The 23,115-nt window shown below is 35.7% G+C and overlaps 1 protein-coding gene across 1 annotated transcript in view; it reads right to left on the bottom strand.

The window, feature by feature from the left end:
* MYCBP2 (MYC binding protein 2, E3 ubiquitin protein ligase) overlaps nucleotides 1–23,115 on the bottom strand; it is a 275,789-nt gene that overhangs the window by 215,695 nt on the left and 36,979 nt on the right. Inside the window, exons 2-5 of the mRNA XM_023751731.1 lie at nucleotides 21,128–21,203; nucleotides 14,847–15,062; nucleotides 8,443–8,596; nucleotides 3,215–3,411 (exon numbers count right to left, since the gene is read on the bottom strand). Coding sequence (XP_023607499.1) covers nucleotides 3,215–3,411; nucleotides 8,443–8,596; nucleotides 14,847–15,062; nucleotides 21,128–21,203 — 643 coding nt within the window. The remainder of the gene's footprint in view (nucleotides 1–3,214; nucleotides 3,412–8,442; nucleotides 8,597–14,846; nucleotides 15,063–21,127; nucleotides 21,204–23,115) is intronic.

Raw genomic sequence — 23,115 nt, 5'->3', positions numbered from 1 at the left:
TCACTAATCGTCAGGGAAATGCAAATTAAAACCACAATGAGATATCACCTCACACCTGTGGGAATGATTATCATCATAAAAACAATTAACAATAGTGTTGGCAAGGATCTGGCAAAAAGGAAACCATTGTGCACTGTTAGTGAGAATGTAAATTGGTACAGCCACTATGGAAAACAGTATAGAGGTGTTCCTCAAATATTTAAAAAAAGAACTAGCATACAATCCAGCAATCACACTTCTTGGTATTTATCCAAAGGAACTGAAGACACTAATTTGAAATGATATATGCACCCTAATATTCACTGCATTATTATTTACAATAGCCAAGATATGGAAGCAACCTCAGTGCTCATCAATAGATGAATGGATAGAAAAGATGTAGTACATATAAACAATGGAATATTACTTAGCCATAAAAAAGAATGAAATCTTGTTACTTGCAATGAACCAGAGTTTCATTCATACAACATATGAAAGTTTCCATTTTTACTTTTTGTTTCAGATACTTTATATTGATGTCTACTATGAAAGATGATGCCCCTCCCCTTCCTAATCCTCAAAATTGAGCTACTTAACCAGTTAACTACCACGCATCCAAAATGGAAACCATCCCCACATGCCACGATATTTTGAATTTAATTTAAAAAATCAATTTGCAATGAATATTATAAAAATAAATATATTACTCACAATTCGGGTGTTCTTGAATATTTTCAGCTGAAAATTCTCATGAAAAATGATTTAAAGTTAGTCGAGGCTGCCACTTAGGGAAAAGATTTTTTTTTTTTTAATAGACGCACGTGGCGTGTGGGGAAGGTCCGCCGCTTGCGTCAATGGACGCTTATGGTGTACAATGGGTTAATAATTTCTGGTTAAATCAGTATACAGAGGTCACTTTATTATGAATGTGTAATCATATTCAAGAACTAAGTCAAATTATAAAACATTTCTCACCTTACATAACTTTTCTTTGTTTTGTCCAGTCAACAACTGACCCATTTTTGCATATGCTAAGTTATCTCTATAACTATCTTTAAGTGTTACCCATACTCCTCTCAATAAAGTAAAACATCATTTCCATTTTTCCCCTGCTTTAGTAGAGACTAAGGATAGTAGCAAACATAAAAGTGAAAATTGTTCCATACCTAGCATGTTTGAATGCATCGTTATCTTTACCCAAACATGACCGATGATTGAGCTAGGGATGGTGAACAGCATTTCCCCACCTCCCTCTCTTTAAAGGCACTGTTCTGCTATTTTCTATGTCAGTGTTGCTTCTGAGAAGTGCAAGGCCATTCTGCTTGATCTTTTTGGTACACAACCTGTCTTTGCTTTCTGGAAGCTTTATCATCTCTTTATTACCACTGTTCTGATTTTGTAAAGGTATGTCTAGTGTAAGCCTTTTTCATTCATTGTATTAGGCACTCAGTGCATTTTTTTTTTTGTCAATATGAAATGTTTATATTTGTGGTGAAGAAGTTTTCTTTGTAAATTTTCTTGGGTAATTTCTTCCTCTCTGCTGGATACCTAGATATTGGATTTCCTAGTTGGATCCTCTAATTTTATTTTATGTTACACATCTCTCTCTCTCCCTCTGTCCCCTCACCAATTCTCTCTCCTCTCCTCCCCCCTCTACCCACCCCTTTTCGCTATCTCTCCTCCCCACCTCCCTTCTCTTTCTCTTATTTTCTGAGGACCTCTTCAACCTGATCTTCTATATTACAACTATACTAAACGTTTTTCAGTCTTCAACATTCCACTCTTATTCTTACCTCCATGCCATAGCACAGTGATACCAAGAATATTCTCTCCATACCCCCAACACTAACACCTCCTGCCTCTGGAGTGTCTCATTTTTAACTCATCATTTAAATCTCACCTCATATCCTGGTTAAAAAAAACAAGAACAAAACACACACACACACACACGCACAAATCACATGGGTGCCTAATAAGCTCATGTGTTTATGTTCACTATACTTTTAAAATTTGGTATATGATATCAGAATGTTTGTTATTTTATTAAAATTTAAGAAGTATTTATATATTTCAGTATATATTTATATTAAAATTTTTGCCAAACTCTTAAAGCACAGCAGCAGAACATATTTTGAAAAACACTGCATAGAGGAACTTCAAAATAATTCAGGATAACCCTAGTTGGTTTGGCTCAGTGGATAGAGTGTTGACCTGCAAACCGAAGGGTCAAGGGTTCGGATTCTGATCAAAGGCACGTACCTCGTTTGTAGGTTTGATCTCTGGCCCTGGCCAGGGTGACTGTATGGGAGGCAACCGATGATGTGTCTCTCTCACATCGATGTTTCTCTCTCTGTCTCTCCCTGTCCCTTCCACTCTCTCTAAAAATTAATGGAAAAGTATCCTCGGGTGAGGATTAACAACAACAAAAATGAAGGATCATAAAGAGGGAAAAGAGGATTTCAGGCAGGACAGAAAAAGGAAAAAGAGTAAGAATAGAAAATTAAAGTAAGGGCACAACTCATGTTTGATAAGGAGAGTTCAATATCACTGAGTAAGTCCCAGAAATGATTCATTATACTCCTTTTGCTATCTTTGGCCTGCTTAAAACAGGATGGAGGTAGCCTTTCCATGTTCTGGAGCTTATCCAAGGGGCCAGAGAAAAGTAGTAACTTCTTACTCAATTTCCAAAACCATCCAAAATAATTAAATCAAGTTTACATATTAGGATGATATTTCCCACCACTAACAATGACAGAAAGTTTATTCCATAAATATTAAAAGCTTAAAATGTATTATGCAAGTTAAAGTAGCTCAGAAACAAATCATGAAAAACTATAATCAACCGATCAAAAATATAGTAGAATAATACCATATCTTTTTCTTTAAACAGAGAAAAGATGTTTGGAAACTATGAAGAAATTCCATATTTGAAAATTTAGGGCAAGAGAGGTGGGAGAGGTTGGAGAGCATGATGCCACAGAGAAAGATAAGGCTGTGGTGCTGACACAAAACTAAGCTCAAGATCTGCATTTTTGCCAAATTTCATTTATTACCTTTAATGCTACAGAGTTAAACACACATATAGCTTAGCTTGAATATGATACATTACTTATATATCAACTTTGGACAGATCAAACTATTACACAGACTGAGAAAAATCAGGAACTCCTAATGATAGAAATCAAGATGAAATCAGCATCTTATCATTTTCAAAGCAGCTATAAATATGAAATACCTGAATAGTTTGGCAAGCATGGCTGCCATTGTTGGTGAGGATAGCAGAGATGGCCTGAAGTGTCCTTCCTGTTTCTCCCCAAGAAGCCACCAGACTAAAGAGGCAAGCACAGGAAAGTGCTGTCAGAGACTGTCCTGTGCTGTCATTCATGCCAGTACTTCGAACAGTGATTTCCAAAAGGAGCTGGAAGAGAGACTCTGTAGATAAAATAGAATTCAATTATATTCACTCAACGGACAGAACATTATATGCAGATAATTATTTATTTTTACCTTTGCCTCATTACAAAAAAAATATTTAAGGCAGCTTGAATACTTATTTTTGCATTAGTTCCTTCTAGTTACCCTTTTTTTCAAAGAAGTTAGAAGATTTATATACAGAGGACCTTAGAAAACATTAGTTCAGTTCCTCATTTTCATCAATAAAGACATGGAATGTATCCAAGGTAATTTATAAGAAACTTTCCTTGAGGCATTCACATATGCCAGAAACATCCTATAAAGTAATAGACTATTTATTGAACTGATTTTACCTTTAAGGGAAAAATACGAGCTTCTTAAAATGTTAAGTGCCCAGAAAATTATGTATTTATTTGCAAAACAACAGAATACATAAAATATGTGCTGTAATTTACTTTATTATAAAACTAGAGGCCCAGTGCATGAATTTGTGCACAGGTGAGGGCCAGCCGGCCCGGCCCCAACCAGGGTGGATCGGGCTGGGCCTGTCTGGAGGAGGAGATGGTGGGAGGTTGGCCGGCCGGCCCGCCCAGATCGGGGCCCAATCAGGGCTTGACCAGCTGGGGGGAGGGGCCGTGGGCAATTAGCTGGTGACTCCCGCCCCCGATTGGGGTGGGGAGGCTGATTGGGGGCGGGGCCAGCCATGAGGCGGGGCTATGGGTGGTTGGCCAGCCAGCCCTGCCCCTGATCGGAGTGGGGGGGGGGCAATTGGGGGCAGAGCTTGCTCGGGGGAGGGCCGCAGGCCAAGCAGGGTGGTGAGAGCCCAATGGGGCGGGGCTGGCCAGGGGGAGGGGCCACAGGTGGTTGGCCAGCTAGCCCTGCCCCTGATTTGGGTAGGGGGGCTGATCTGGGGTGTGGCTGGGCAGGGATAGGAGCTGCAGGAGGTTGTCCAGCTGGTCCCACCCCCTATGGGGGGGGGGGGCGATCAGGGGCGGGGCAGACTTGGGGGAGGGGCCACGGGAGGTTGGCTGGCCAGTCCCACCCCATCCAGCCGGTTCGCTGGCTGCAGTGGGCATCATAGCAACCAGTTGTTCTGGTCGTTACGTCATTCTGGTTGCTGGCTTTTTATATATATAGACTACCTTTATTGCTAATATAGCAGTTCACACTTACAGAGGTGATATGTAATTCATTTTATACCCTAGAAAAACCTCCAATCCAAAAAAACAGATGTCCTCCTCCTTTGATTAGTAATGAAAATGGAAGCACAGGGAGGTTAAAAGATTCTCCTAAATCATAAACCCATTTAGTGGCAAAGATGGAAAAATAACACATGAATGTTCTATGGCTATCAGAAGTCTCCACACAAAATTCCCTGAACAACTCTGCCCAAGATTTGAATGGTAGGAGGGAAGGGGATACCTCTTTTCTAGAAGGGAAGGGGAATTTGAAAATCTTTAAAGAGTGACTACTCAGTCAGAAAAACTGAGAAAGATAAAGAGAGGGAGAAGGAAAGGGGAAGGAAGAAGGAGAATGAGAAAAAGAGAATTAATGTATCACAATTCTCTTAAAATTACGAAGCCATTTAGTTTGTTTCTTTGGGGGGTTGGGGGGTTTTGCTAACTCATGGAAATCTAGGCTTCCTCTATTCCTCATCATCCATACCTAATCCCTAATTAAGTCCTGCCAATTTTGCTTCCTAATTAATTCCTCCACTTTTCTACCTCATTACTATCTTCCCAACCCATGCTATCTTCATCTCTTTTTTTAAAAATATATTTTATTGATTTTTTACAGAGAGGAAGGGAGAGGGATAGAGTTAGAAACATCAATGAGAGAGAAACATTAATCAGCTGCCTCCTGCACACTCCCTACTGGGGATGTGCCCGCAACCAAGGTACATGCCCTTGACCGGAATCAAACCTGGGACCCTTTAGTCCGCAGGCTGACGCTCTATCCACTGAGCCAAACTGGTTAGGGCCTGTCTTCATCTCTTAATCAGACTACTAAAAAGTGTTCATAAATTTTAGCTCCTACCATTCACTTTTTCCTCTTTATAGCCAAAGAGAATTTTCAAACCAAAAATCTGGTTTTTCACTTAGTATCCATTTTCTTCTTTGTTAATTCCTTTTTGCTCCTCTTCCTTCTTTCTAGTCTCCGTCCCTTTCTTCACTTGTGTTTCCTTTTTCCATCTAACCTTCCCCTTTGCCTTCCCTCCACCTTTCCCTCCTTTCCTCCATCCTTCTTTCCATTCTTTGTCCTTCCTTCCTTCTATTATTATCCTTCGGTCCATTAATCTTTTAATTATTCAGTAAACACTTCCTGAATTCTTCCTATACATCAGGAACTATTCAAGGTTAGCATAGTACATTGGCAAACAAGACAAAGAATGCTTCTGTCATCAAATGTTAGATTCAAATGAAAGGAAACAGTGTAAGTGATATAAAATAATGTTTTAAAGCATAAGAAAATAGAGGGTAATTTTCCATTCCTCCTAGAGCACTAATCAGACTCCTTTAACATGGCCTATCAAACTCCACATGATCTAGTCCCTGACTTTTTCCTCACCTCTGGCAAAGCTGTCGCTCTTTTTAGTCATTTTCCTTCCTGTCTCAGAGCCTTCCCGCATGCTGTCCTTTCTGCCTAGAAACTTAGTTAATTGCTTCCTACTTACCCTTTAAATCTCAAATGCCACATCTTGAGGAAAGTCTGTTATAGACTCTCAGAATTCCCTCTGCTTTCTTCTATGCTACTCCACATTTGAAATCATATAGTGTCCAACTGTCTGGTGCTAAGTCCCATAACAGCAATAACAATGTCTGGATTGATTACCCTTGAATGATAGCTCTTAGCACAGAACATAGGAGGTGCTATTACATTTAAGTAACTACTTGAGAACATATATTATAACCTTAAATTGAACAGAAGTATAGATATAAAGGAATATTTTTTTAACTATACAATTTGTAAACCAAAATCCATTTTTAAAAAAAAAGAAACTTAGTGTATAATAATCATCAAGCTATTCCAATAGCAAAAGTGAAACATATACATACATTTCATGAAATATATCAAAGTAGAAAAAAAGTATAACTAATGTGGTTATATTAGAGCAAAAGAAAAAAGCAGACAGATTTCAATATAAATTTAGTTTAAAAAAAATTACTTACATCTTTGATCTAATGAAACAAAATAAAATATATGAAGTGATCATAAATCCTTCAAAAGAAAAATAAGTCAAAGTAGTAATCAGAAAGAAGCACTTAAAGGATAGAAGAGACTAGCAAATCAAATCCAGCAATATAATTTTTTAAAATACAGGAGATAATGTAACAAGTAAAAATATTTCCTCAATAGATATTATATCATCAAATGTCAATCCTAAAATTAAATTATGAATTTAATTTAATACCAAAAATGGTTTTTTCGTTTAAATGAATCCTAAAATATATGTGGAAGAATAAATAAGTATTGAAGTATTTAAAAAAAGGATAGAAGAGAGAACAAAGGTTAACAAGAAAATAAAGGCAAACAAATTAATCAGTTGAAAGTTTTGATACAAGATGATTAAGCTAAAGAACACATTATAATTTCAAAACTCAGTATTATGAACAAGATCTATTTTTAAAAGAATAAATGAAAGGGAGTATTTAGGTATAGGCTGGATACAGAAAAAAGTATATAACAACTGATAAAAGACAACAGAATGGTAAAAGGTCTAGGAGAAGAATGATTATCATGTTGTTCAAAGTAAGAAATAGGATATACAGGTGTTAGTGGATATTTTTAATATTTCAATTTGTTAATTGACAAACCATAGCTAAGAATAACTAGTAAAATATTCTTAAGTAAAATTAATCAATTAATCAATAAATTCTTCAGTAAAATGCCATGAAATCAAGTAGTGCATTACAACAGTAATACTTGTGCTACCATGTTAATAACCAACAAGCATGACAGCTTTTATTTGGTAGTAGCATTTAATAACATGGGGTGGGAAGCCGGGGGTGGTTGGGGATGGCTATTGTTTTTAAAAATCCTCAGCTTGCTTTCATAGTCAGCACTCCCTTCCCCCACTAAAATAAAACAACAAACATCAATTACAAAAACTAATCATCATATATGACCGAAAAAGAATAATCTGACATGTAATTAGGTTCATGAAATTACTTCTCACATGTAGATCTAATGAAATCCAAATAGTCAAGTAAAGAAGAAGGATCAAACTCTAGTCCAGATCAGCAGTGTGATCCCCAGACTGGGAGTATTGGCATCAGCCAAAAACTATTCCAAATGCAAATTCCTGGGTCCCGCTCCAAATCTAGAGAACCAGAAATTCCACAGATGGGGCCCATGTGACTGATACATGCTTGATGCTTGAGATTTTAAAAAAATGCAAACTCTTCAAAGGCATGGATAGCTTCAGAGAAAAGCAATTACCAATTTCAAAATTAGGTCTCCATCTCTATTTCTATTTCTTAAGAACTCCTAAGTCAATGGCATGTAAGCAAGTATTTACAGAATTCTAATACACTTTAAAAGAAAGCAAAGATTTTTATTTAATAGAAGTTGCTACTAATTTAGAAGCTTTATAACAAAACTATACTTTTATCTATTATGAATTTTTTTAAAAGCCCTTTTTTTAGAAACCTATTGTGCTGTTTGGGTTGGTAGCATTTGTCCTGTTTTTCCTATCTTTTTAATTGTCCAGAGCAACATATAAAGTTAGAAAAAGTCAGTATTAGATATTTTGGCCAAAAGTTTAATAAGAATAATTTAAGTTAATAGTGACTATAAAGCTTGAGGATTACTTCTGGGTACCAAGGATTTATGTTTTGCTATTTATCATCAGAATAATAAAAATATGTCTGTCTGTACATGAACTGTAACTCTTGAACCATAACTATGGTAGAATATAGCAAAATACCTTAAAATTTATATCCCTGCTGTTTCAATACCATAATTAAACAAAGACTGCATTACAGGTTGCTGTATGTGCTTCAGGAGAAACTCTTTACATTAAAGACTTCAATGCCCCTGAGTTCTTACCTAGGACCTCTGGTGGCTCTGACTGGAGGCCTTCTGGCTGCTGACCCTGAAGCACGTTCAGCAGGGCTTGGAGACTCCTGAGGCACAGGGATGGATGAGAAAATCGTGTCTCCTTGATCAGTTCAAAAACTTCACAAAGTCCAACCTCAATGATCTATTTAAGATGGAAAAAAAAATTATACCTTATAACCAGACAGTTTAATAGGAACAGCTTACTTCCAAAGCAAATTATTAATGCTTCAATATTTAAAAAGCAAAAAGAAACACATTTTTTTTTTTAAAAAAAGGAAGACCCAATATGTTTAATTTTAAGATTTAGGTTTAAAAACCATTCAGTTACATGGATGGTTAAAAAATAGTGGCACTGTTTAAAAAGCAATTTTAGAATGAAGCCATAATAAAATATCATGAAAATTGTTTGTAACAGTGAACTAAGTACTATAGAATGCATTCACTCAGAAAAAATAAACTATTAATTTACAAAGTTCATTTGGCTATACTCAAGCAAATCAGCATTCTTTTTGTTCATAATCATGTTAATTGCTACTTATAGCCAGAAAAAAAAGTCAACAAAGCATACATGGTGAAAAGATGAAAGTAGGAGTTTTTCACCTTACCCTATCCTATTATGGCACAATTGTCCTATTATTATTTATAGACAGTGCCCCTTCTTCTTTTAGGTTTTATCATGAAAAGAATTTAAAACTGTCTAGCTAAAATATCACTACTACTTGTACTTTATCTTATTATTCCTTATCAGGATCTAGCCAAAGATAAATAAGGCAGTAACTAAAGAATTAGAGAGAAATGTGATGAACTGGTATAAGGAGGTAGCTTCAGACTGATATACCAATAGATAATGAAATTCCACTTATCAGTTAATGCCAGATATATGATATTTTCAGGTGTTAAATTTGGAGAAGTAAGAATAATTAGTATAAATTTATCAAAGCATTAATACCATTAGATATAACAGTGGAAGAGTATTCTCTCTACTGAGATCTCTACTGAGATGTGTGCATTAATTCATACATATTATATATATGCATACATATACACACACACACACATATATATATGCACACACACACACACACACACACACACACACGAGACTCAGTGCACAAAATTCGTGCACTGGAGGAGGGGGGGGTGGTCCCTCAGTTCAGCCTGCCCCCTCTCATAGTCCGGGAGCCCTCAGGGGATGTCCTACTGACAGCTTAGCTGCAGCTGGCCTCCCTCTGTGGGAGGCAACCGGGCTGATCAGAAGACGACGCCACCCCCATCACCCCGCTGCTGCTGCCACTGCCGGCTGCCGCAGCCACCAAGCTGTTTTCATCAACATGGACTCCAGTCCCTTCACCACGAAAAAATAACAACTTTCTTTAGGCATTTTCAAGATGTCTCTTTCATAGTATATGACATTTCTTTCTTTCTTTTTTTTTTTTTATCCTCACCTGAGGATATTTTTCCATTGATTTTTAGAGAGCGTAGAAGAGAGAGGAAAAGACATAGAGAACCATCAATGTAAGAGGGACACTTCGATTGGTTGCCTCCTGCATGAGCCCTGACCTGGGCCCCGGCCAGGGAGGAGCCTGCTACCTAGGAACATGTCCTTAATCAGAATCGAACCAGGACCCTCCCAGATGCTGGGCTGCGTCCTGGCTGCACGGCTGGGCCTGCAGCAGGGCCAAGGTAGTGAGCTGCGCCGCACGCCTGGATAGGCCGCCACTCGCTCCACCAGCTGCGGGTTGTGCAGCAAATACACTTTACACTTTGAAGCCTGACTTACAGTCACTGAGAACAGCACACTATACTTCCTGCTCCCTCAATATTAGGAAGAAAGAGTATATAAGAAGAAAACTATGTAATACATCAAATACAGTATGATTTCATTTGTGCAGACATATTTTTAATGTGTGTACATAAAAAAGTTTCTAGTGGGTATTTTTGGTTATTAGGATTTTAGAAGTACTTTCTAACTTTTAATTCATATTTCCTCTTTATAAAAAATTTTCTGCATTTTTCAATTATCTACAATATGTACTATCTTTATAATTAGCAAAATAAATCAATAAATGTAACTTTTAAATAGTTCATTATGATAATCAGATAACGCAATAAGCTTTAATACGTTCAATAATAAACCATAACTACCAATGAACATGGTCTTCCACTTCTCTTCAGAAAAGTCTTTTGTGAATTTTCTGAATTTTACCTTTACTGTTGCTTTTAAATAATTAAATCATGAAGGCTCTCTATTATACCTGAAAGAACACAAAATCCAAATAACTCCCTGATATAGCCAATCCAATATCACTACTGGGAAAAGTGAGATAAAAACATACTTGGCATAAGAAAAATGATTGAATGAGCCTTTCAAAGTTTTATTTTCCTCTCCTCCAATCATATATTTCCAAAGGTGATTTTATTATTTCACTAATAAGTGTGAACAAGAGAATTTAATTACATCACATTTAGATTTAATAATTATCTCTTTGCCATTATAACTTGTATCCTATTCTATTACAATCCTGATTATCAGTTCTAGTACTTCCAAAATACATTTTTAAAAGTTCAAGAGGAAAACAGAAGCAGATTTATATACTACTATCGAGTGAAGTATACTATTTTCTTAAAAACTTTTTATATAAAGTAAATATCTGGTACAGACAACATTTACAAATAACAAAAAATAAAAATCTAGAGGGGAGAGAGAGGCAGTCAGAATGCTATGGGTTAGGGCAGGGTGGGGAGTGAAACAGGTGATGTTTTTGGCAGCCATTTACATGACATAAAGGACTGACACAGAAGAAGAGTTGATGAGGTCTTTAGGGTTTGAAGTGATTGGAATTTGAGGGTAGGCAAGAAATGCTGGCATTTTGCTTTTCTTTTGACAGGTCTGTGCCTTTGTTCCAGATGCTAGTCTTTTATGTCAGTTCTTTCATTTTCTCTGTTGTTCCTCTCGTGCTCCTCCTGAATGTGTGACTTACTTTCCTTCTCCTCACCTAAGGTTTCTTTCTCTCTTCCTTTTTCTCTCACATAATGGAGAGAGTTTTTTGTTGTTGTTAAAGTATCCGTTTGAAACAATTTTTTCCTCTTTTTGACTTTTAAAAGTTAAAATAAATTTGTTATATAGACCTTGCTTGTCAGGGTTTTTTTGCTTTATGTTTTTTGTGGATCATTAATCATTAACATTTTAAAAAGGACTTTTTTTTAATCCCCACCTAAATGTTTCTATATTAAGTTTTTTTTACTCAAAACAGTTTTTACACAGCTCAAATTGTCTTTAATTATCTAATTTCCAGATCCTCTAAAGAGTTCCAAATTTTATAGCTACATAATTGTTTTATTATTATTGATTTTGGAGAGAGGAAGGGAGAGGGAGAGAGGGATAGAAGCATCCATGATGAGAGAGAATCATTGATCAGCTGCCTCCTGCATGCCCCCTACTGAGAATCGAGAATGCAACCCGGGCATGTACTCTGACCGGGAATCTAACTGTGACCTCCTGGTTCATTGGTCCACACTCAACCACTAAGCCACACTGGCCTGGGTAGCTACATAATTTGTAATAATGAAATTTAGGAGTCACACTTCCCATCTAGTCACATTTGAGGCTAGTCATGCCAGATATTTTATTAAAAGAAGTAGACTTACATAGACTAATTTACTTCTTAATTCAGTAAAAGTTTTTGAGTTTATAGCTTAGCTTATATTTATTATATTATATTAATTATATTATTATATTATATTATATTATATTGTATTATATTATATTATATTATATTATATTATATTCAAAATGATGCAACATTGTCCCAACCCTTAAGGAAGTTATGTGTAGTAAGGATAAGAGGCACGTCTAGTGTCTTAAGGGTTGATAGGGGCATGGTAGGTATAGTGGAACACACCGGGGAGTAAGGATGCAACACTGACTGAAGATGCACTTTTAGGCAGAAGAAACAGCATCATTAGGAAAGTACCAGTGGTCTATTTTGGCTAGAGTGGAGTGGCGGATTAGGGCAAAAGGCAGAGAGCAGAAGTTTGGCCCATGAAGGGCCTTAGATGTCATGTAACCACTTTCAGATTTTGTCTTGTGAATTGGAATTATTGAAGATTTTGAACAAAAGAGTTTGATCAAACTTGTATTTTTTAGTAAAGATACTGGTTGTTAGTAAGACAGATCCATGAGAGAGTGGTGAGATTAGAGCAGACAGTACAGCAGTAGTCTAAAAAGTATTAATGGGGGTTGGAATTAGTGTAGTGGCAGTGGTGGGCATACAAGAAGCTTCATTTCCCTGGATATAAAGTATTTCCTAATAAAATGAAGAGTTCCTTGAAAAGTAATAAAATTTATTTGCACCTACACATTTTCTTGTTTGTACCTAACTGATATTTATAACTACAGATATCATTTATTGAGCAGGCATGCATTTGACATTTACTAATTCACAGAATCTTCACACTACAACTCTGAATAGGTATTATCCCCATTTCATACATGTCAAAACTAAGGCACACAGAGGTTGAATAACTTTCCCAGATTCACACAGCTAGTATGTTTAATGGTGAGTGTTTGAACCCAGGCAGTTTGACTCTACTCCCCATGTTCTTAATCTGTATACCCTTTTTCCTGATGGATCAGTATTTGATGAAAAACTCATTTTAATTATTTGGATTATCTGATTTTCTTTGAAAGATCCCTTTTGACTTAGAATCTTTTTATAGTTTCAACTATGTTAAAAAATGCCTGATATTTTATTTTTTTAATACTCATTAAAACCATTCTAAGGGTTGGTTGTTTTCAACTGTGCAGTATCTTTTCATTTCAACTACAGCTTACTGTTCAAAATCTGAAGATCTGTGTGAAAGATTTCTCAGGGTTTTTATTTTCCTTCCCAATGCTAAACTTAAGCTGGGTAATTATAGTACAGTGTGAATTACCCACACATAGAATAGAATTGTTATCAAAAGTATATTACATAGGCTCATATCCTAACTTAACAATGTATTTTTCCTCAACCTCCCCTAATTAAGTATAAGAAATAAGAATTAGAGACCAGGATCTCTAACTGGAGAGGTTCACATGGAAAGATGAGCCAGTTTGTTTTAAGTTAAAGAAAGAAGCTACTGGAGGAGGTACAATTAAGGACACTGAAGAGATAGGGACTAAGGGAAAGAGAAGAGATAAGGACACCTGAAGATGGTTGTTAATAGGCTGAATGAGGAAAATCACAAAACCTCTATTACCCTATGAAATAGGAAGCAAGTCATCTGCTGAGAATAAGGTGAGAAGAAATCAACAGTAATGATTAAGGACAGTGGTACCCTTAAAAATATCCACCGTGAAGTGTGTGAAAGAAACCAGATCAGAAACACAAGTTGTACCTTAGCTGCTATTTCCAAGTAATAAAATATTTATATGATATGCCATATACACATATAAAGACATTTTCAAGGCATAGTCTTAAGGTATTAGTTTAATAAAAGGACAACATACATGAATCATTTACGAAAAAATCATTCTAAAATGTCTGTATTTAGAAAAAAGCAGACACATACATCATTTATGACAAAGGTACATTTTTTAAATGTCTACATTTTTGCCCATTCTTTTTAGAATTACTAACTACACCTACTATACAGAAAAGAAAAAAAATATATATAATAACATTATAGTCTTGAAATATACCAATACTTTAATAGAACAGAGTACTTTAAGAATAGTTTGTTCTACTATAGTACCTATTTCTATTACATCAATTAGCTTACATGCCTCTGGTAAATAAGGGAGCAATCTCGGAACAATGTGGAAGTTTTGTTGGTTCATATGTAATTTTTCCTAGGCAAGGGAGCCAGAATAGCAAGAGTACAACAATAACCTTCGGAAAAAAAGGTAAAAGCTCTCAGCTCAGCTACTGCACAGACAGGAGCCCTTCTAGTTCTATTTCAAGAAAAATAAAAATGTGTACCTGTACAAGAGCTCCCTCCCCAGCGGGCAGCACCCCCAGCTTTCCATGGTTTTTCTTGGCTTTGTGGTAGCTGGCACTTCTCCTGGGCCCACCATAATGGCAGCCCACAGGCTCAGATCTCCACTTCCATCAGCAATAACTCCATGCCTTCAAAGCACCATTTCCACTGTATAGACTCCAACTTATTGATCTCCCTTTCCTGGGTTTTCCAAGTACTCCCTTGAGTTACCAATTATTAACTTTGTTAGCACTCCAGTTATAAAGTTGCATAGAGCTTTCCTGGTCTGCTCCAAACCTATTTTTACTCTTAAGCCACGTCATTTTTAGTGCACAATCTTATAAAAAGCAAGGTATTTTAGCAATGCAAATATATGTGTAATAGCCAAGACACCCATACGTTATGCATCTAAGTGGAACTTAGTGACTTACCTTTGGAAGCTTGATAGGGGGCTCTTTGGATTCCTCCTCTTCATCACTATCTGATTCTCCACTCTGAACAGAGTTCTTAGATGCAGCTGCCAATGATGTTTCCTTTTTCTGCCATTCCAGAACGCAATGGCGTACATTGCAATAAATATTAAATGCAGAAGGATTGCTATGTAGTTTGATATCTGGTATGATTACTGTATTCTCCAAGTTTTCAGACTGAAATACAAGATATAATACTTCAATTTCATATTCATTTCCATCATCAATTCTAATTTTAAATAAAAAAATAAAAATATTAGAATTAGACATGCTAGATGACCTGCAGAAGTCACATAATTGGCAGAGCAAAAATAATCTAAATCTACTTATAGTGCCCTTTCTACTATACTTCATTACTTTCTGAGTAACACAGCAATAACCAACTTGACAAGGGCTAGAAAGGGGCAGGTGAAGAACTTAGGAATACCTTATTATCCCATGATGGGAAATGAGCCAATATAGCTTAATTGCTATAGTCTCAAAGGACATTAATTGGGGGCTTTTCTAAGAGACACCAAATGTATTGTAGAGTCTCAATGACTTACCACAAATGTTGTATTACATTTTTATTTCTTTTAAAAGTAGATATAGGGATTTAAACAGATATTAGGGCTAAAAAGAAAAACCCTTAATTTTAGTTAATTCTTCAAATTTCATTCTCATTCAAATAGTGGCAATACTATGAAAACTGTAGATTATGAACATACACTTTCCTAAAGCTGTTTCTTTGCTATCAGTCTTGATAAATACTTGATAAAAATCACATGCTTAGTAATTTAATTGTTAAAATTAAATAATTTCTGTCTTCTCCCAGCATTTTATTCATCAGACCACAACCACTCTTTTATATCAACATTTACATTATAAATATACAGACGACTGGTTTAAGATATTGTACAAATGCAAGTTCCAACAATTAGAGTATTTCTAGGAAGTATGCAAGATAAATAAAATGATAACTCAAGTACCAAAAACACTTGATCTCAAAAAATGCTACACTTCTTCCATAAATAATTGGTGAAAAATGAAAAACTCTTTATTAAATAAAAAATGTACTAAAGTTAACTGAGACATAATATGTGAATATGTCCTCTAGAGATATTTAAAAAAGAAAATATTAGCAATCCAAATCTAACAATATATAAAAAGATAACACATCATGATAACCCAAAATCAAGGTTGGCTCAACACTGGAAAAGCAGTGTAATTTCCCATATGCATACCATAGCTAACACAGTAAAAAACAATGCTTGCAAACTAAGACTGCAAACAAGGCAAAGATATCTATTCTAAGCAATTTGATTCAAAACTGTACCAGATATGCCAGTGCAATAAGCCAAGAAAAAGAAATAAGAAGTATACTTAGAAAGTATCTTCTAGAAAACAAAATGCCTTTATTTGCAGAAGATGCTTAAAGAATCTTAAGAAGTCTGCAAAAAAAGCCATTAGAAATAAGGTGTAGATTTAGCCAAGTCACAGGATACCAGCTCTCTATGTAAAAATGAGTAATATATCTGTATACTAGAAGTGAATAACTGAAAATATAATTTTAAAATAACATTACAGTTACAGACTGGGAGCCCTGGTCAGAGTGAATCAGTTGAATCAGTTGGTTGGAGCATCATCCCATATATTAAAAGGTCAGGGCACATTCCTAGGTTTCAAGTTTGATCCCAATCAATAGATGTTCTTCTCACATCAATGTTCTCTCTCTCTCTCTCTCTCTCTCTCTCTCTCTCTCTCTCTCTCTCTTTCTCTCTCTCTCTCTCCCCCCCCCCATCCCCTCTTTCTAAAATCAATAAGCATGTCCTTGGGTGAGGATTAAAAATAAAGTAAGTTACAGACTGGAAGAAAATATTGGCAAACCACATACCCGACAAAGGACTAGCATCTAGAATATACAAAGAATTTTCAAAACTCAACAGTAAAAAACAAACAGGTAATCCAGTCAAAAAAATGGGCAAGACACATTAACAGACATATCACTAAAGAAGATATACAGAAGGCAAATAAAATAAGCACATAGAAAAAGGTTCAATATCATAAAACATTAGGAAATATAAATTAAAACAAAATTATATATATATAACATACCTATCACACTGGCTAGAATAAAAAATAGTGATAACAAATGCTGGTGAGAATGTGGAGAAACTGGATCTCTCACACATTGCTAAAAGGAATGTAAAATGATACTGCTACCTTGGAAAAAGTGTGGCAGTTTCTTATAAAATTAAACATGTGCTTACAATAAATTCCAGCAATTGTACTCCTGTGAGGAAAGAGTTAACACTGCAGGTATGATTTCTTATTCCTTGTAATTCTCCAAGGGAACCATGACTGATCCTTGGTAAATCCTTGGGAATGTGGTCTTTAGAGTTTTCTTTGTTAGCTATTGATGATTCTGGCTTGTCCTATTGCTTTGTACAAATATCAAGATTGAACCTGAGTTTCAATCTGTGATATACTATGTGATATCACCTGAGATTCACTTGCCATGCTGGCTGTACAGCAGGATATGACTATATGACCAGACCCCCATAAAAGTCTTGGATCCTTACTCTAATGAGCTTTCCTGGGCAGAAACATTCTACACATACCCCTGTAGTTCACTGCCTAAGAGGAAGCATGTCCAGGGGAAAATTAGGAAGCCTGTGCCATAACTCCTTAGACACCTCCAAAACATTTTTTTCCTGCTGCCTACTCTGTATGTACCTTTTGTTGTACTAAGTCTTAGTCATTAGTATAAATTGCTTTGGGTCTTCTGAATCCTCTGGCAAGTCATGGAAGGAAACACTACCTAATCATTCTACTCCTAGATATTTACACCACCCCCCCCCCACAAAAAAACCCACCAACACATATATTCACACAAAGACTACTAGATAAATGTTCATAAAAGCTTCATCTGCAATGGCCATAAACTGGAAACAACATGTAAATGTCAAAAGGGTGAATGGATTAACAAATCAGGATATATCCATATAATGGGATAACTAATCAGCAAAAAATAGACTAAGCTGGTTAATATGCACAACATGTACACAACTCAAAATCACTATCCTGAGGGAAAGAAGCCAAATATTAAAAAGTACACACTGTATGATCACATTTATATGAAATTCTAGAAAATGACAAATAATCTATAACCACACAAAAAATACATCTGTGGTTGCCTACACCCAGGGCTTCAGGGAGAAATGGAATGCAGCAAAGGAAGAGGAAACTCCCAGGGATGATGAAAATTTTCTGAACCTTGATTGTATCATTCAAAACTCACTAAAATGTACACTTCAAATCCCAGTCTCAGGTTCTGCTACTAAGATACTGACCTAAGACCCATTTGAAGCAGGATGTTGAGGAAATTTCCTGTGTAACGGATTTTATTTCTCCTATAAAAAAGTAAAGTCATTTGCTAGAGGGTAGGATTTATCAGAAGTCTGAGGAGACTAGCAAAGGTCTGAAATAGTAATAGGAGAAAATGAAAGACCTAATTGACCAGAAAAAATAAGAAGATAGTCTGGCTATGGAAGGTTCATTTGAACATGTACTGGTACCAATTAACTCTTTTTTAAACTCCTCTTAGCAGCACATGATATTCTCTGAAGGAGAAGAGAAAACAGCTGGATTCGTATAAGATTGAGTTTTGTAAGATGGATGCAACAAATATAGATGGAGGAAAGGAAGATGTGGTAGGCAGAATAATGGCCTGCAAAAATGTATTCACCCTAATCCCAGGAACCTGTGACTATGTTACCTCACCTGGTAAAAGGGCCCTTAAGACATGATTAAATTAAATCTTAGGATGGAGAGATTTATGTGGATTACCTGGGTGGGTCCAATTAATCACAATGGTCCTTATAAATGTGAGAGGGTGTCAGGACAGTCAGAGAAGGAGAAAGTGTTGGAGTGATGCAGCATGAGAAAACTCAACCAACCATTGCTGGCTTTGAGTTTGCAATACTAAGCTTTAGAGGCTGCCTGTATCCCCTGCCTGAAGAAGGGGATACAGGCAGCCTCTAAAGCTGGAAAAGGTAAAAAAAAAAAAAAAAAAAGAAAAAAGAATTCTCTCCTAGAGACTCCAGAGGAATATAGCCTTATATACATCTTAACTTTAGTCCAGTGAGACTCATTTTGAACTTCAGACTTTGAGAACTGTAAGATAATTTGCACTGTTTTAAACCAGCAAGTTTGTGTGATTTGGTACAGCAGCCATAGGGAACTAATACTGTAGATTAATTAAGCAAGAGTTATTCCAAAAAAAAACAAAAAACCAACAACTGTGGTAACTAAACTGAATAAGAAGGAATTAAATAAAGGACATGGCTAATAGATGAGGAGAAATACTAGTAGAGGGGTCAATGACAGTAAGAAAGGAGATATGGTAATATAGATAAATGGATTTTTTGTTAGTTTGTTTTGCTGAAAAGAAATACTTGTTTTTAAAAAATATGGGGAAAAAAGCCCATTGGCATTTTTTACATAACTTTTTTAAAAACAGGGTGGATGAAAAATAGTCCAAAAACAGTAACAGAGGGCAAGGTGACTAAAAAAATGTTACTATTTTATATGCTTATCATAAGTAGGAAATGTTTCTTATTTATCTTCCTATCCCAAATATCTAGCATAATACCTACACATAGTCAGTATGCAATTAATATTTGAGGAATAAAAGAATGCATTTTTATATCATTCTTATTACAAGCTGCTCCTATAAAGGCGATAGCAGATATAAAACCTGAAGCTAGACAAGAACTGAGAATTACAAAGGGCACAAAGATAGAGACAGAATTGAAAGGGACAAAAAAACCTTGACTATCCCACATTATCCTGATATCATATACTACCACCTTTAGGAATATCACTAAATGAAAGCTTAAAAGAACTTAAAAAGATCTTCAAGATTCCCATACTATGACTCTGCACATAAATCCAAAAAGTGGATAAGGGGTAGAGGAGGTTGGAAATCTAAATGAATATAAATCTGTTAATTTTTTTATATATATAGTAAGTATATTAAGAATGCTCTCCACTTTTCTCTTCTATCTCAAAAGCAGAAGTAGTAAGAGGTGATAGAGTGAAAATATATTATCTGGCCACCCAGCAACATTTTCCTTAGGGTAACCCTTCTCCCATTTTACATGGCTTGCTCATTGGGGTGCTCACCTCTAACCAAAGTACCTAATCTTCAACACCAATGTAAATGATACAGGTTAATAAAAAAATCATACCCAAGACATTCTGCTAGAACCAGTAGGAGAGATGTCTCTTGCTCAAAGAAAATGAAGATGGAGCTGCCAGCAGCCTTAGTGCTCAGCCACAGGCAATAAGCCCACACCGAAGCAAGAGACAAAGACATAGATTTGATGAATTATTTAATCCCTGAATCCATCTCTGTCTCAAGATAGAGCCACCAAATAAATTTTGTCCCTTATCCTTTTGGAAGTTTTTTGTTTGTTTACTACTTTAAAGTTGATTTCTCTCAGTTACAATAGCAAGAACACTAATTGGAAAGAGCAGGAAACTGTCTCTAGAACTTAAATATGATATACAGGCCAAGCTAAGCTATATTAACCAAAAGTGGAGCTGTTCAGAAATCATAGTTATGACTCTTCTCTTCCTCCTATCTAGGCTTCTTAGTACTGTTCAAAAGAAAAGAGACTCTTATATAGAAAGCAGAATCTGGACCCTGAAAATGTTTAAGAAAAAACTAGATGGATTTTATAGCAAAGATTTTTGTATTAGGTAGAAAATGAGATCTTTGATTGCTAAGATCCCACCTAATTAAAATATTCTATATTGCATTTTCTTTTGCACTGCCACCCAGTCAAAAGAATCTCAGAGCAATATAGATGCACCAAGATTCTCCCTAATTCATGACACATGCATAGGCATATGATGAACCCAAATTCGGGTCCCAACTCACAAGCCAATTTTACTCAGTTTGTAGTACAGGTAGTCAGAGTGTAAAAAAGAAGAGAAATGGTTATGTTTCCCCCAAATCAAAAATAAGAATAAATAATAAACAATTTTCAGGATCCAGTTATTAACTTCTAGGCTACTGATCAAAATATGAAGCTAAGCAGTGTAATTAAATACTAAGAGGCTTCTAAAAAATTACTTTAACACAGAGACGTGAAATGATGTGCTAATTATACTCACACCTTTTTAATCTTGGCATTGTAATTCAAATTACTATATAAAAAAATTCCTTATTTCTGATAAACTGCCAGCAGTTTTACCTTGCTTCTTGTCTTGACTTTTGATTTGCTCTTCTGTTTTCTTTTCAACTTCTTCTTATTTAAAATTTTCTTATTCCTAAAAATGCAAAAACGTGGAAAAATTATGAAAGTTCAATATTAGAACATACAAAGCTATTAAAAATAGGTACTTCCAAAGTAGAGACTTAAATATGTATCCTACAAACTTTCTTTCTATGAAACAATATACTCTAGATCAGGGGTCCTCAAACTACGGCCCTCGGGCCACATGCAAATACAAATATTGTATTTGTTCCCGTTTTGTTTTTTTACTTCAAAATAAGATTTGTGCACTGTGCATAGGAATTTGTTCATAGTTTTTTTTTTAAACTATAGTCCGGTCCTCCAACGGTCTGAGGGACAGTGAACTGGCCCCCTGTTTAAAATGTTTGAGGACCCCTGCTCTAGATATACATATAAGATACTACCATATAATGTAGCTATTGAAATAACACAATACTAGATTATCTAAGCAATACACATGAAATGATAAAAGACTTGAATTCTGCAAATAGTTTTATAAAATTTAAAAAAATTTAAAGGCATCAAATGGAGGTTTTTAAACTTTATTTAACAGTGGAAATGCTAATAAATATCAACTATGTTCCCTTCCCAGAAAAATCTGCTCTTTGTAGTAGTGAGGACTACAGTGCAAAAATGGCCAGGAGTCCATTTTTGGCAAATTACTATAAATAAACCCCAACTCATAGACTTCTCACATCCAGCAGCCAGTTTTTCATTACCTCACAGCCCTGAGGCCAAATTATTCTTATAAGCAAAAGGAAGTCCCTAAATGACTCTGAGAAAGAAAAAATAAATGAGGCAAATAATGAGAATTAGAGTGGAAGAAATATGACTCAAAGAAAACATTTTATTTTAATTTCATTTAATATTTTTATGTCTATCATGCTGAAGTACACACTTCTAGGTACTAAATTTAGATAAAAAAGACAGTTCTTGCCCTCAAGGAGCTCAGTGACTTGGATAAAAAGCAAGAGGGTGCTATTGCTATAATAAAGACAAAATGTGAAGAGGGAGAAGAAGCAGGAGCAGAAGGGGGGAGAGGAAGAGGAGGAGGAAGAGGAGAAGAAAGAGACTCTACATAATACAGAGTTCAAATCCATAACACTTGGTAACCAATTAGTGGAAGCTGTAGTAAGGCTAAGTCACTTAGAGGTAGGGATGTCATTCACAAAAGTATGGAAGTCAAAAGGAAGAATTACTTTGCGAAAGAAAAAAATGGATTTGATTTTGAAGATGTTTGACTAATGAAAAAGATTTTGAAGATTCTAAAATGTTAACAAGGTAGATGTGAACAAGCATATGTAAATTTTTTCCTTGACACTTCCTTCAGCTTCACTCCATAAACCAAAATAATCACGAAATCCTGTCAATTGTATATCATACAGTTCTTGAATTTACCTACATCTCTACTGCTGCTAAGCTAATAATCTAAGTCACCACCACATCCTGCCTGGACCACTGCAAAACCTTCATAACACATTTCTGCACATTGATATTTGCGTCCCCTTCAATCCATTCTTCACATTAAAAACGCAAGTCAACTCCTTAAAACACAAATCTGAGTAGGTAATTCCCCCACTTAAAACTATTGACAAAAAGAAACAAATGAAAAAAAAAACACCAAAAACATAGAAAACAACAACAACACACACATACCAAACAACTCTATTAATATCTTCTCGATTCTCTTAGGATAAAGTCTAAAGCAGTGGTTCTCAACCTGTGGGTCGCGACCCCTTTGGCGGTCAAACGACCCTTTCACAGGGGTCGCCTAAGACAATCCCTGCATATCAGATATTTACATTATGATTCATAACAGTAGCAACATTACAGTTATGAAGTAGCAACGAAAATAATTTTATGGTTGGGTCACAACATGAGGAACTATATTTAAAGGGCCAGAAGGTTGAGAACCACTGGTCTAAAGGAAATGAAGGCTTAAAAGC

This window comes from Myotis lucifugus, unplaced genomic scaffold (genome assembly GCF_000147115.1).
Source record: "Myotis lucifugus unplaced genomic scaffold, Myoluc2.0 scaffold_24, whole genome shotgun sequence".
Classification (NCBI taxonomy): Eukaryota; Metazoa; Chordata; class Mammalia; order Chiroptera; family Vespertilionidae; genus Myotis; species Myotis lucifugus.
Note: the sequence above shows the minus strand (reverse complement) of the source record. Positions and strands in the feature narration are given on the sequence as shown.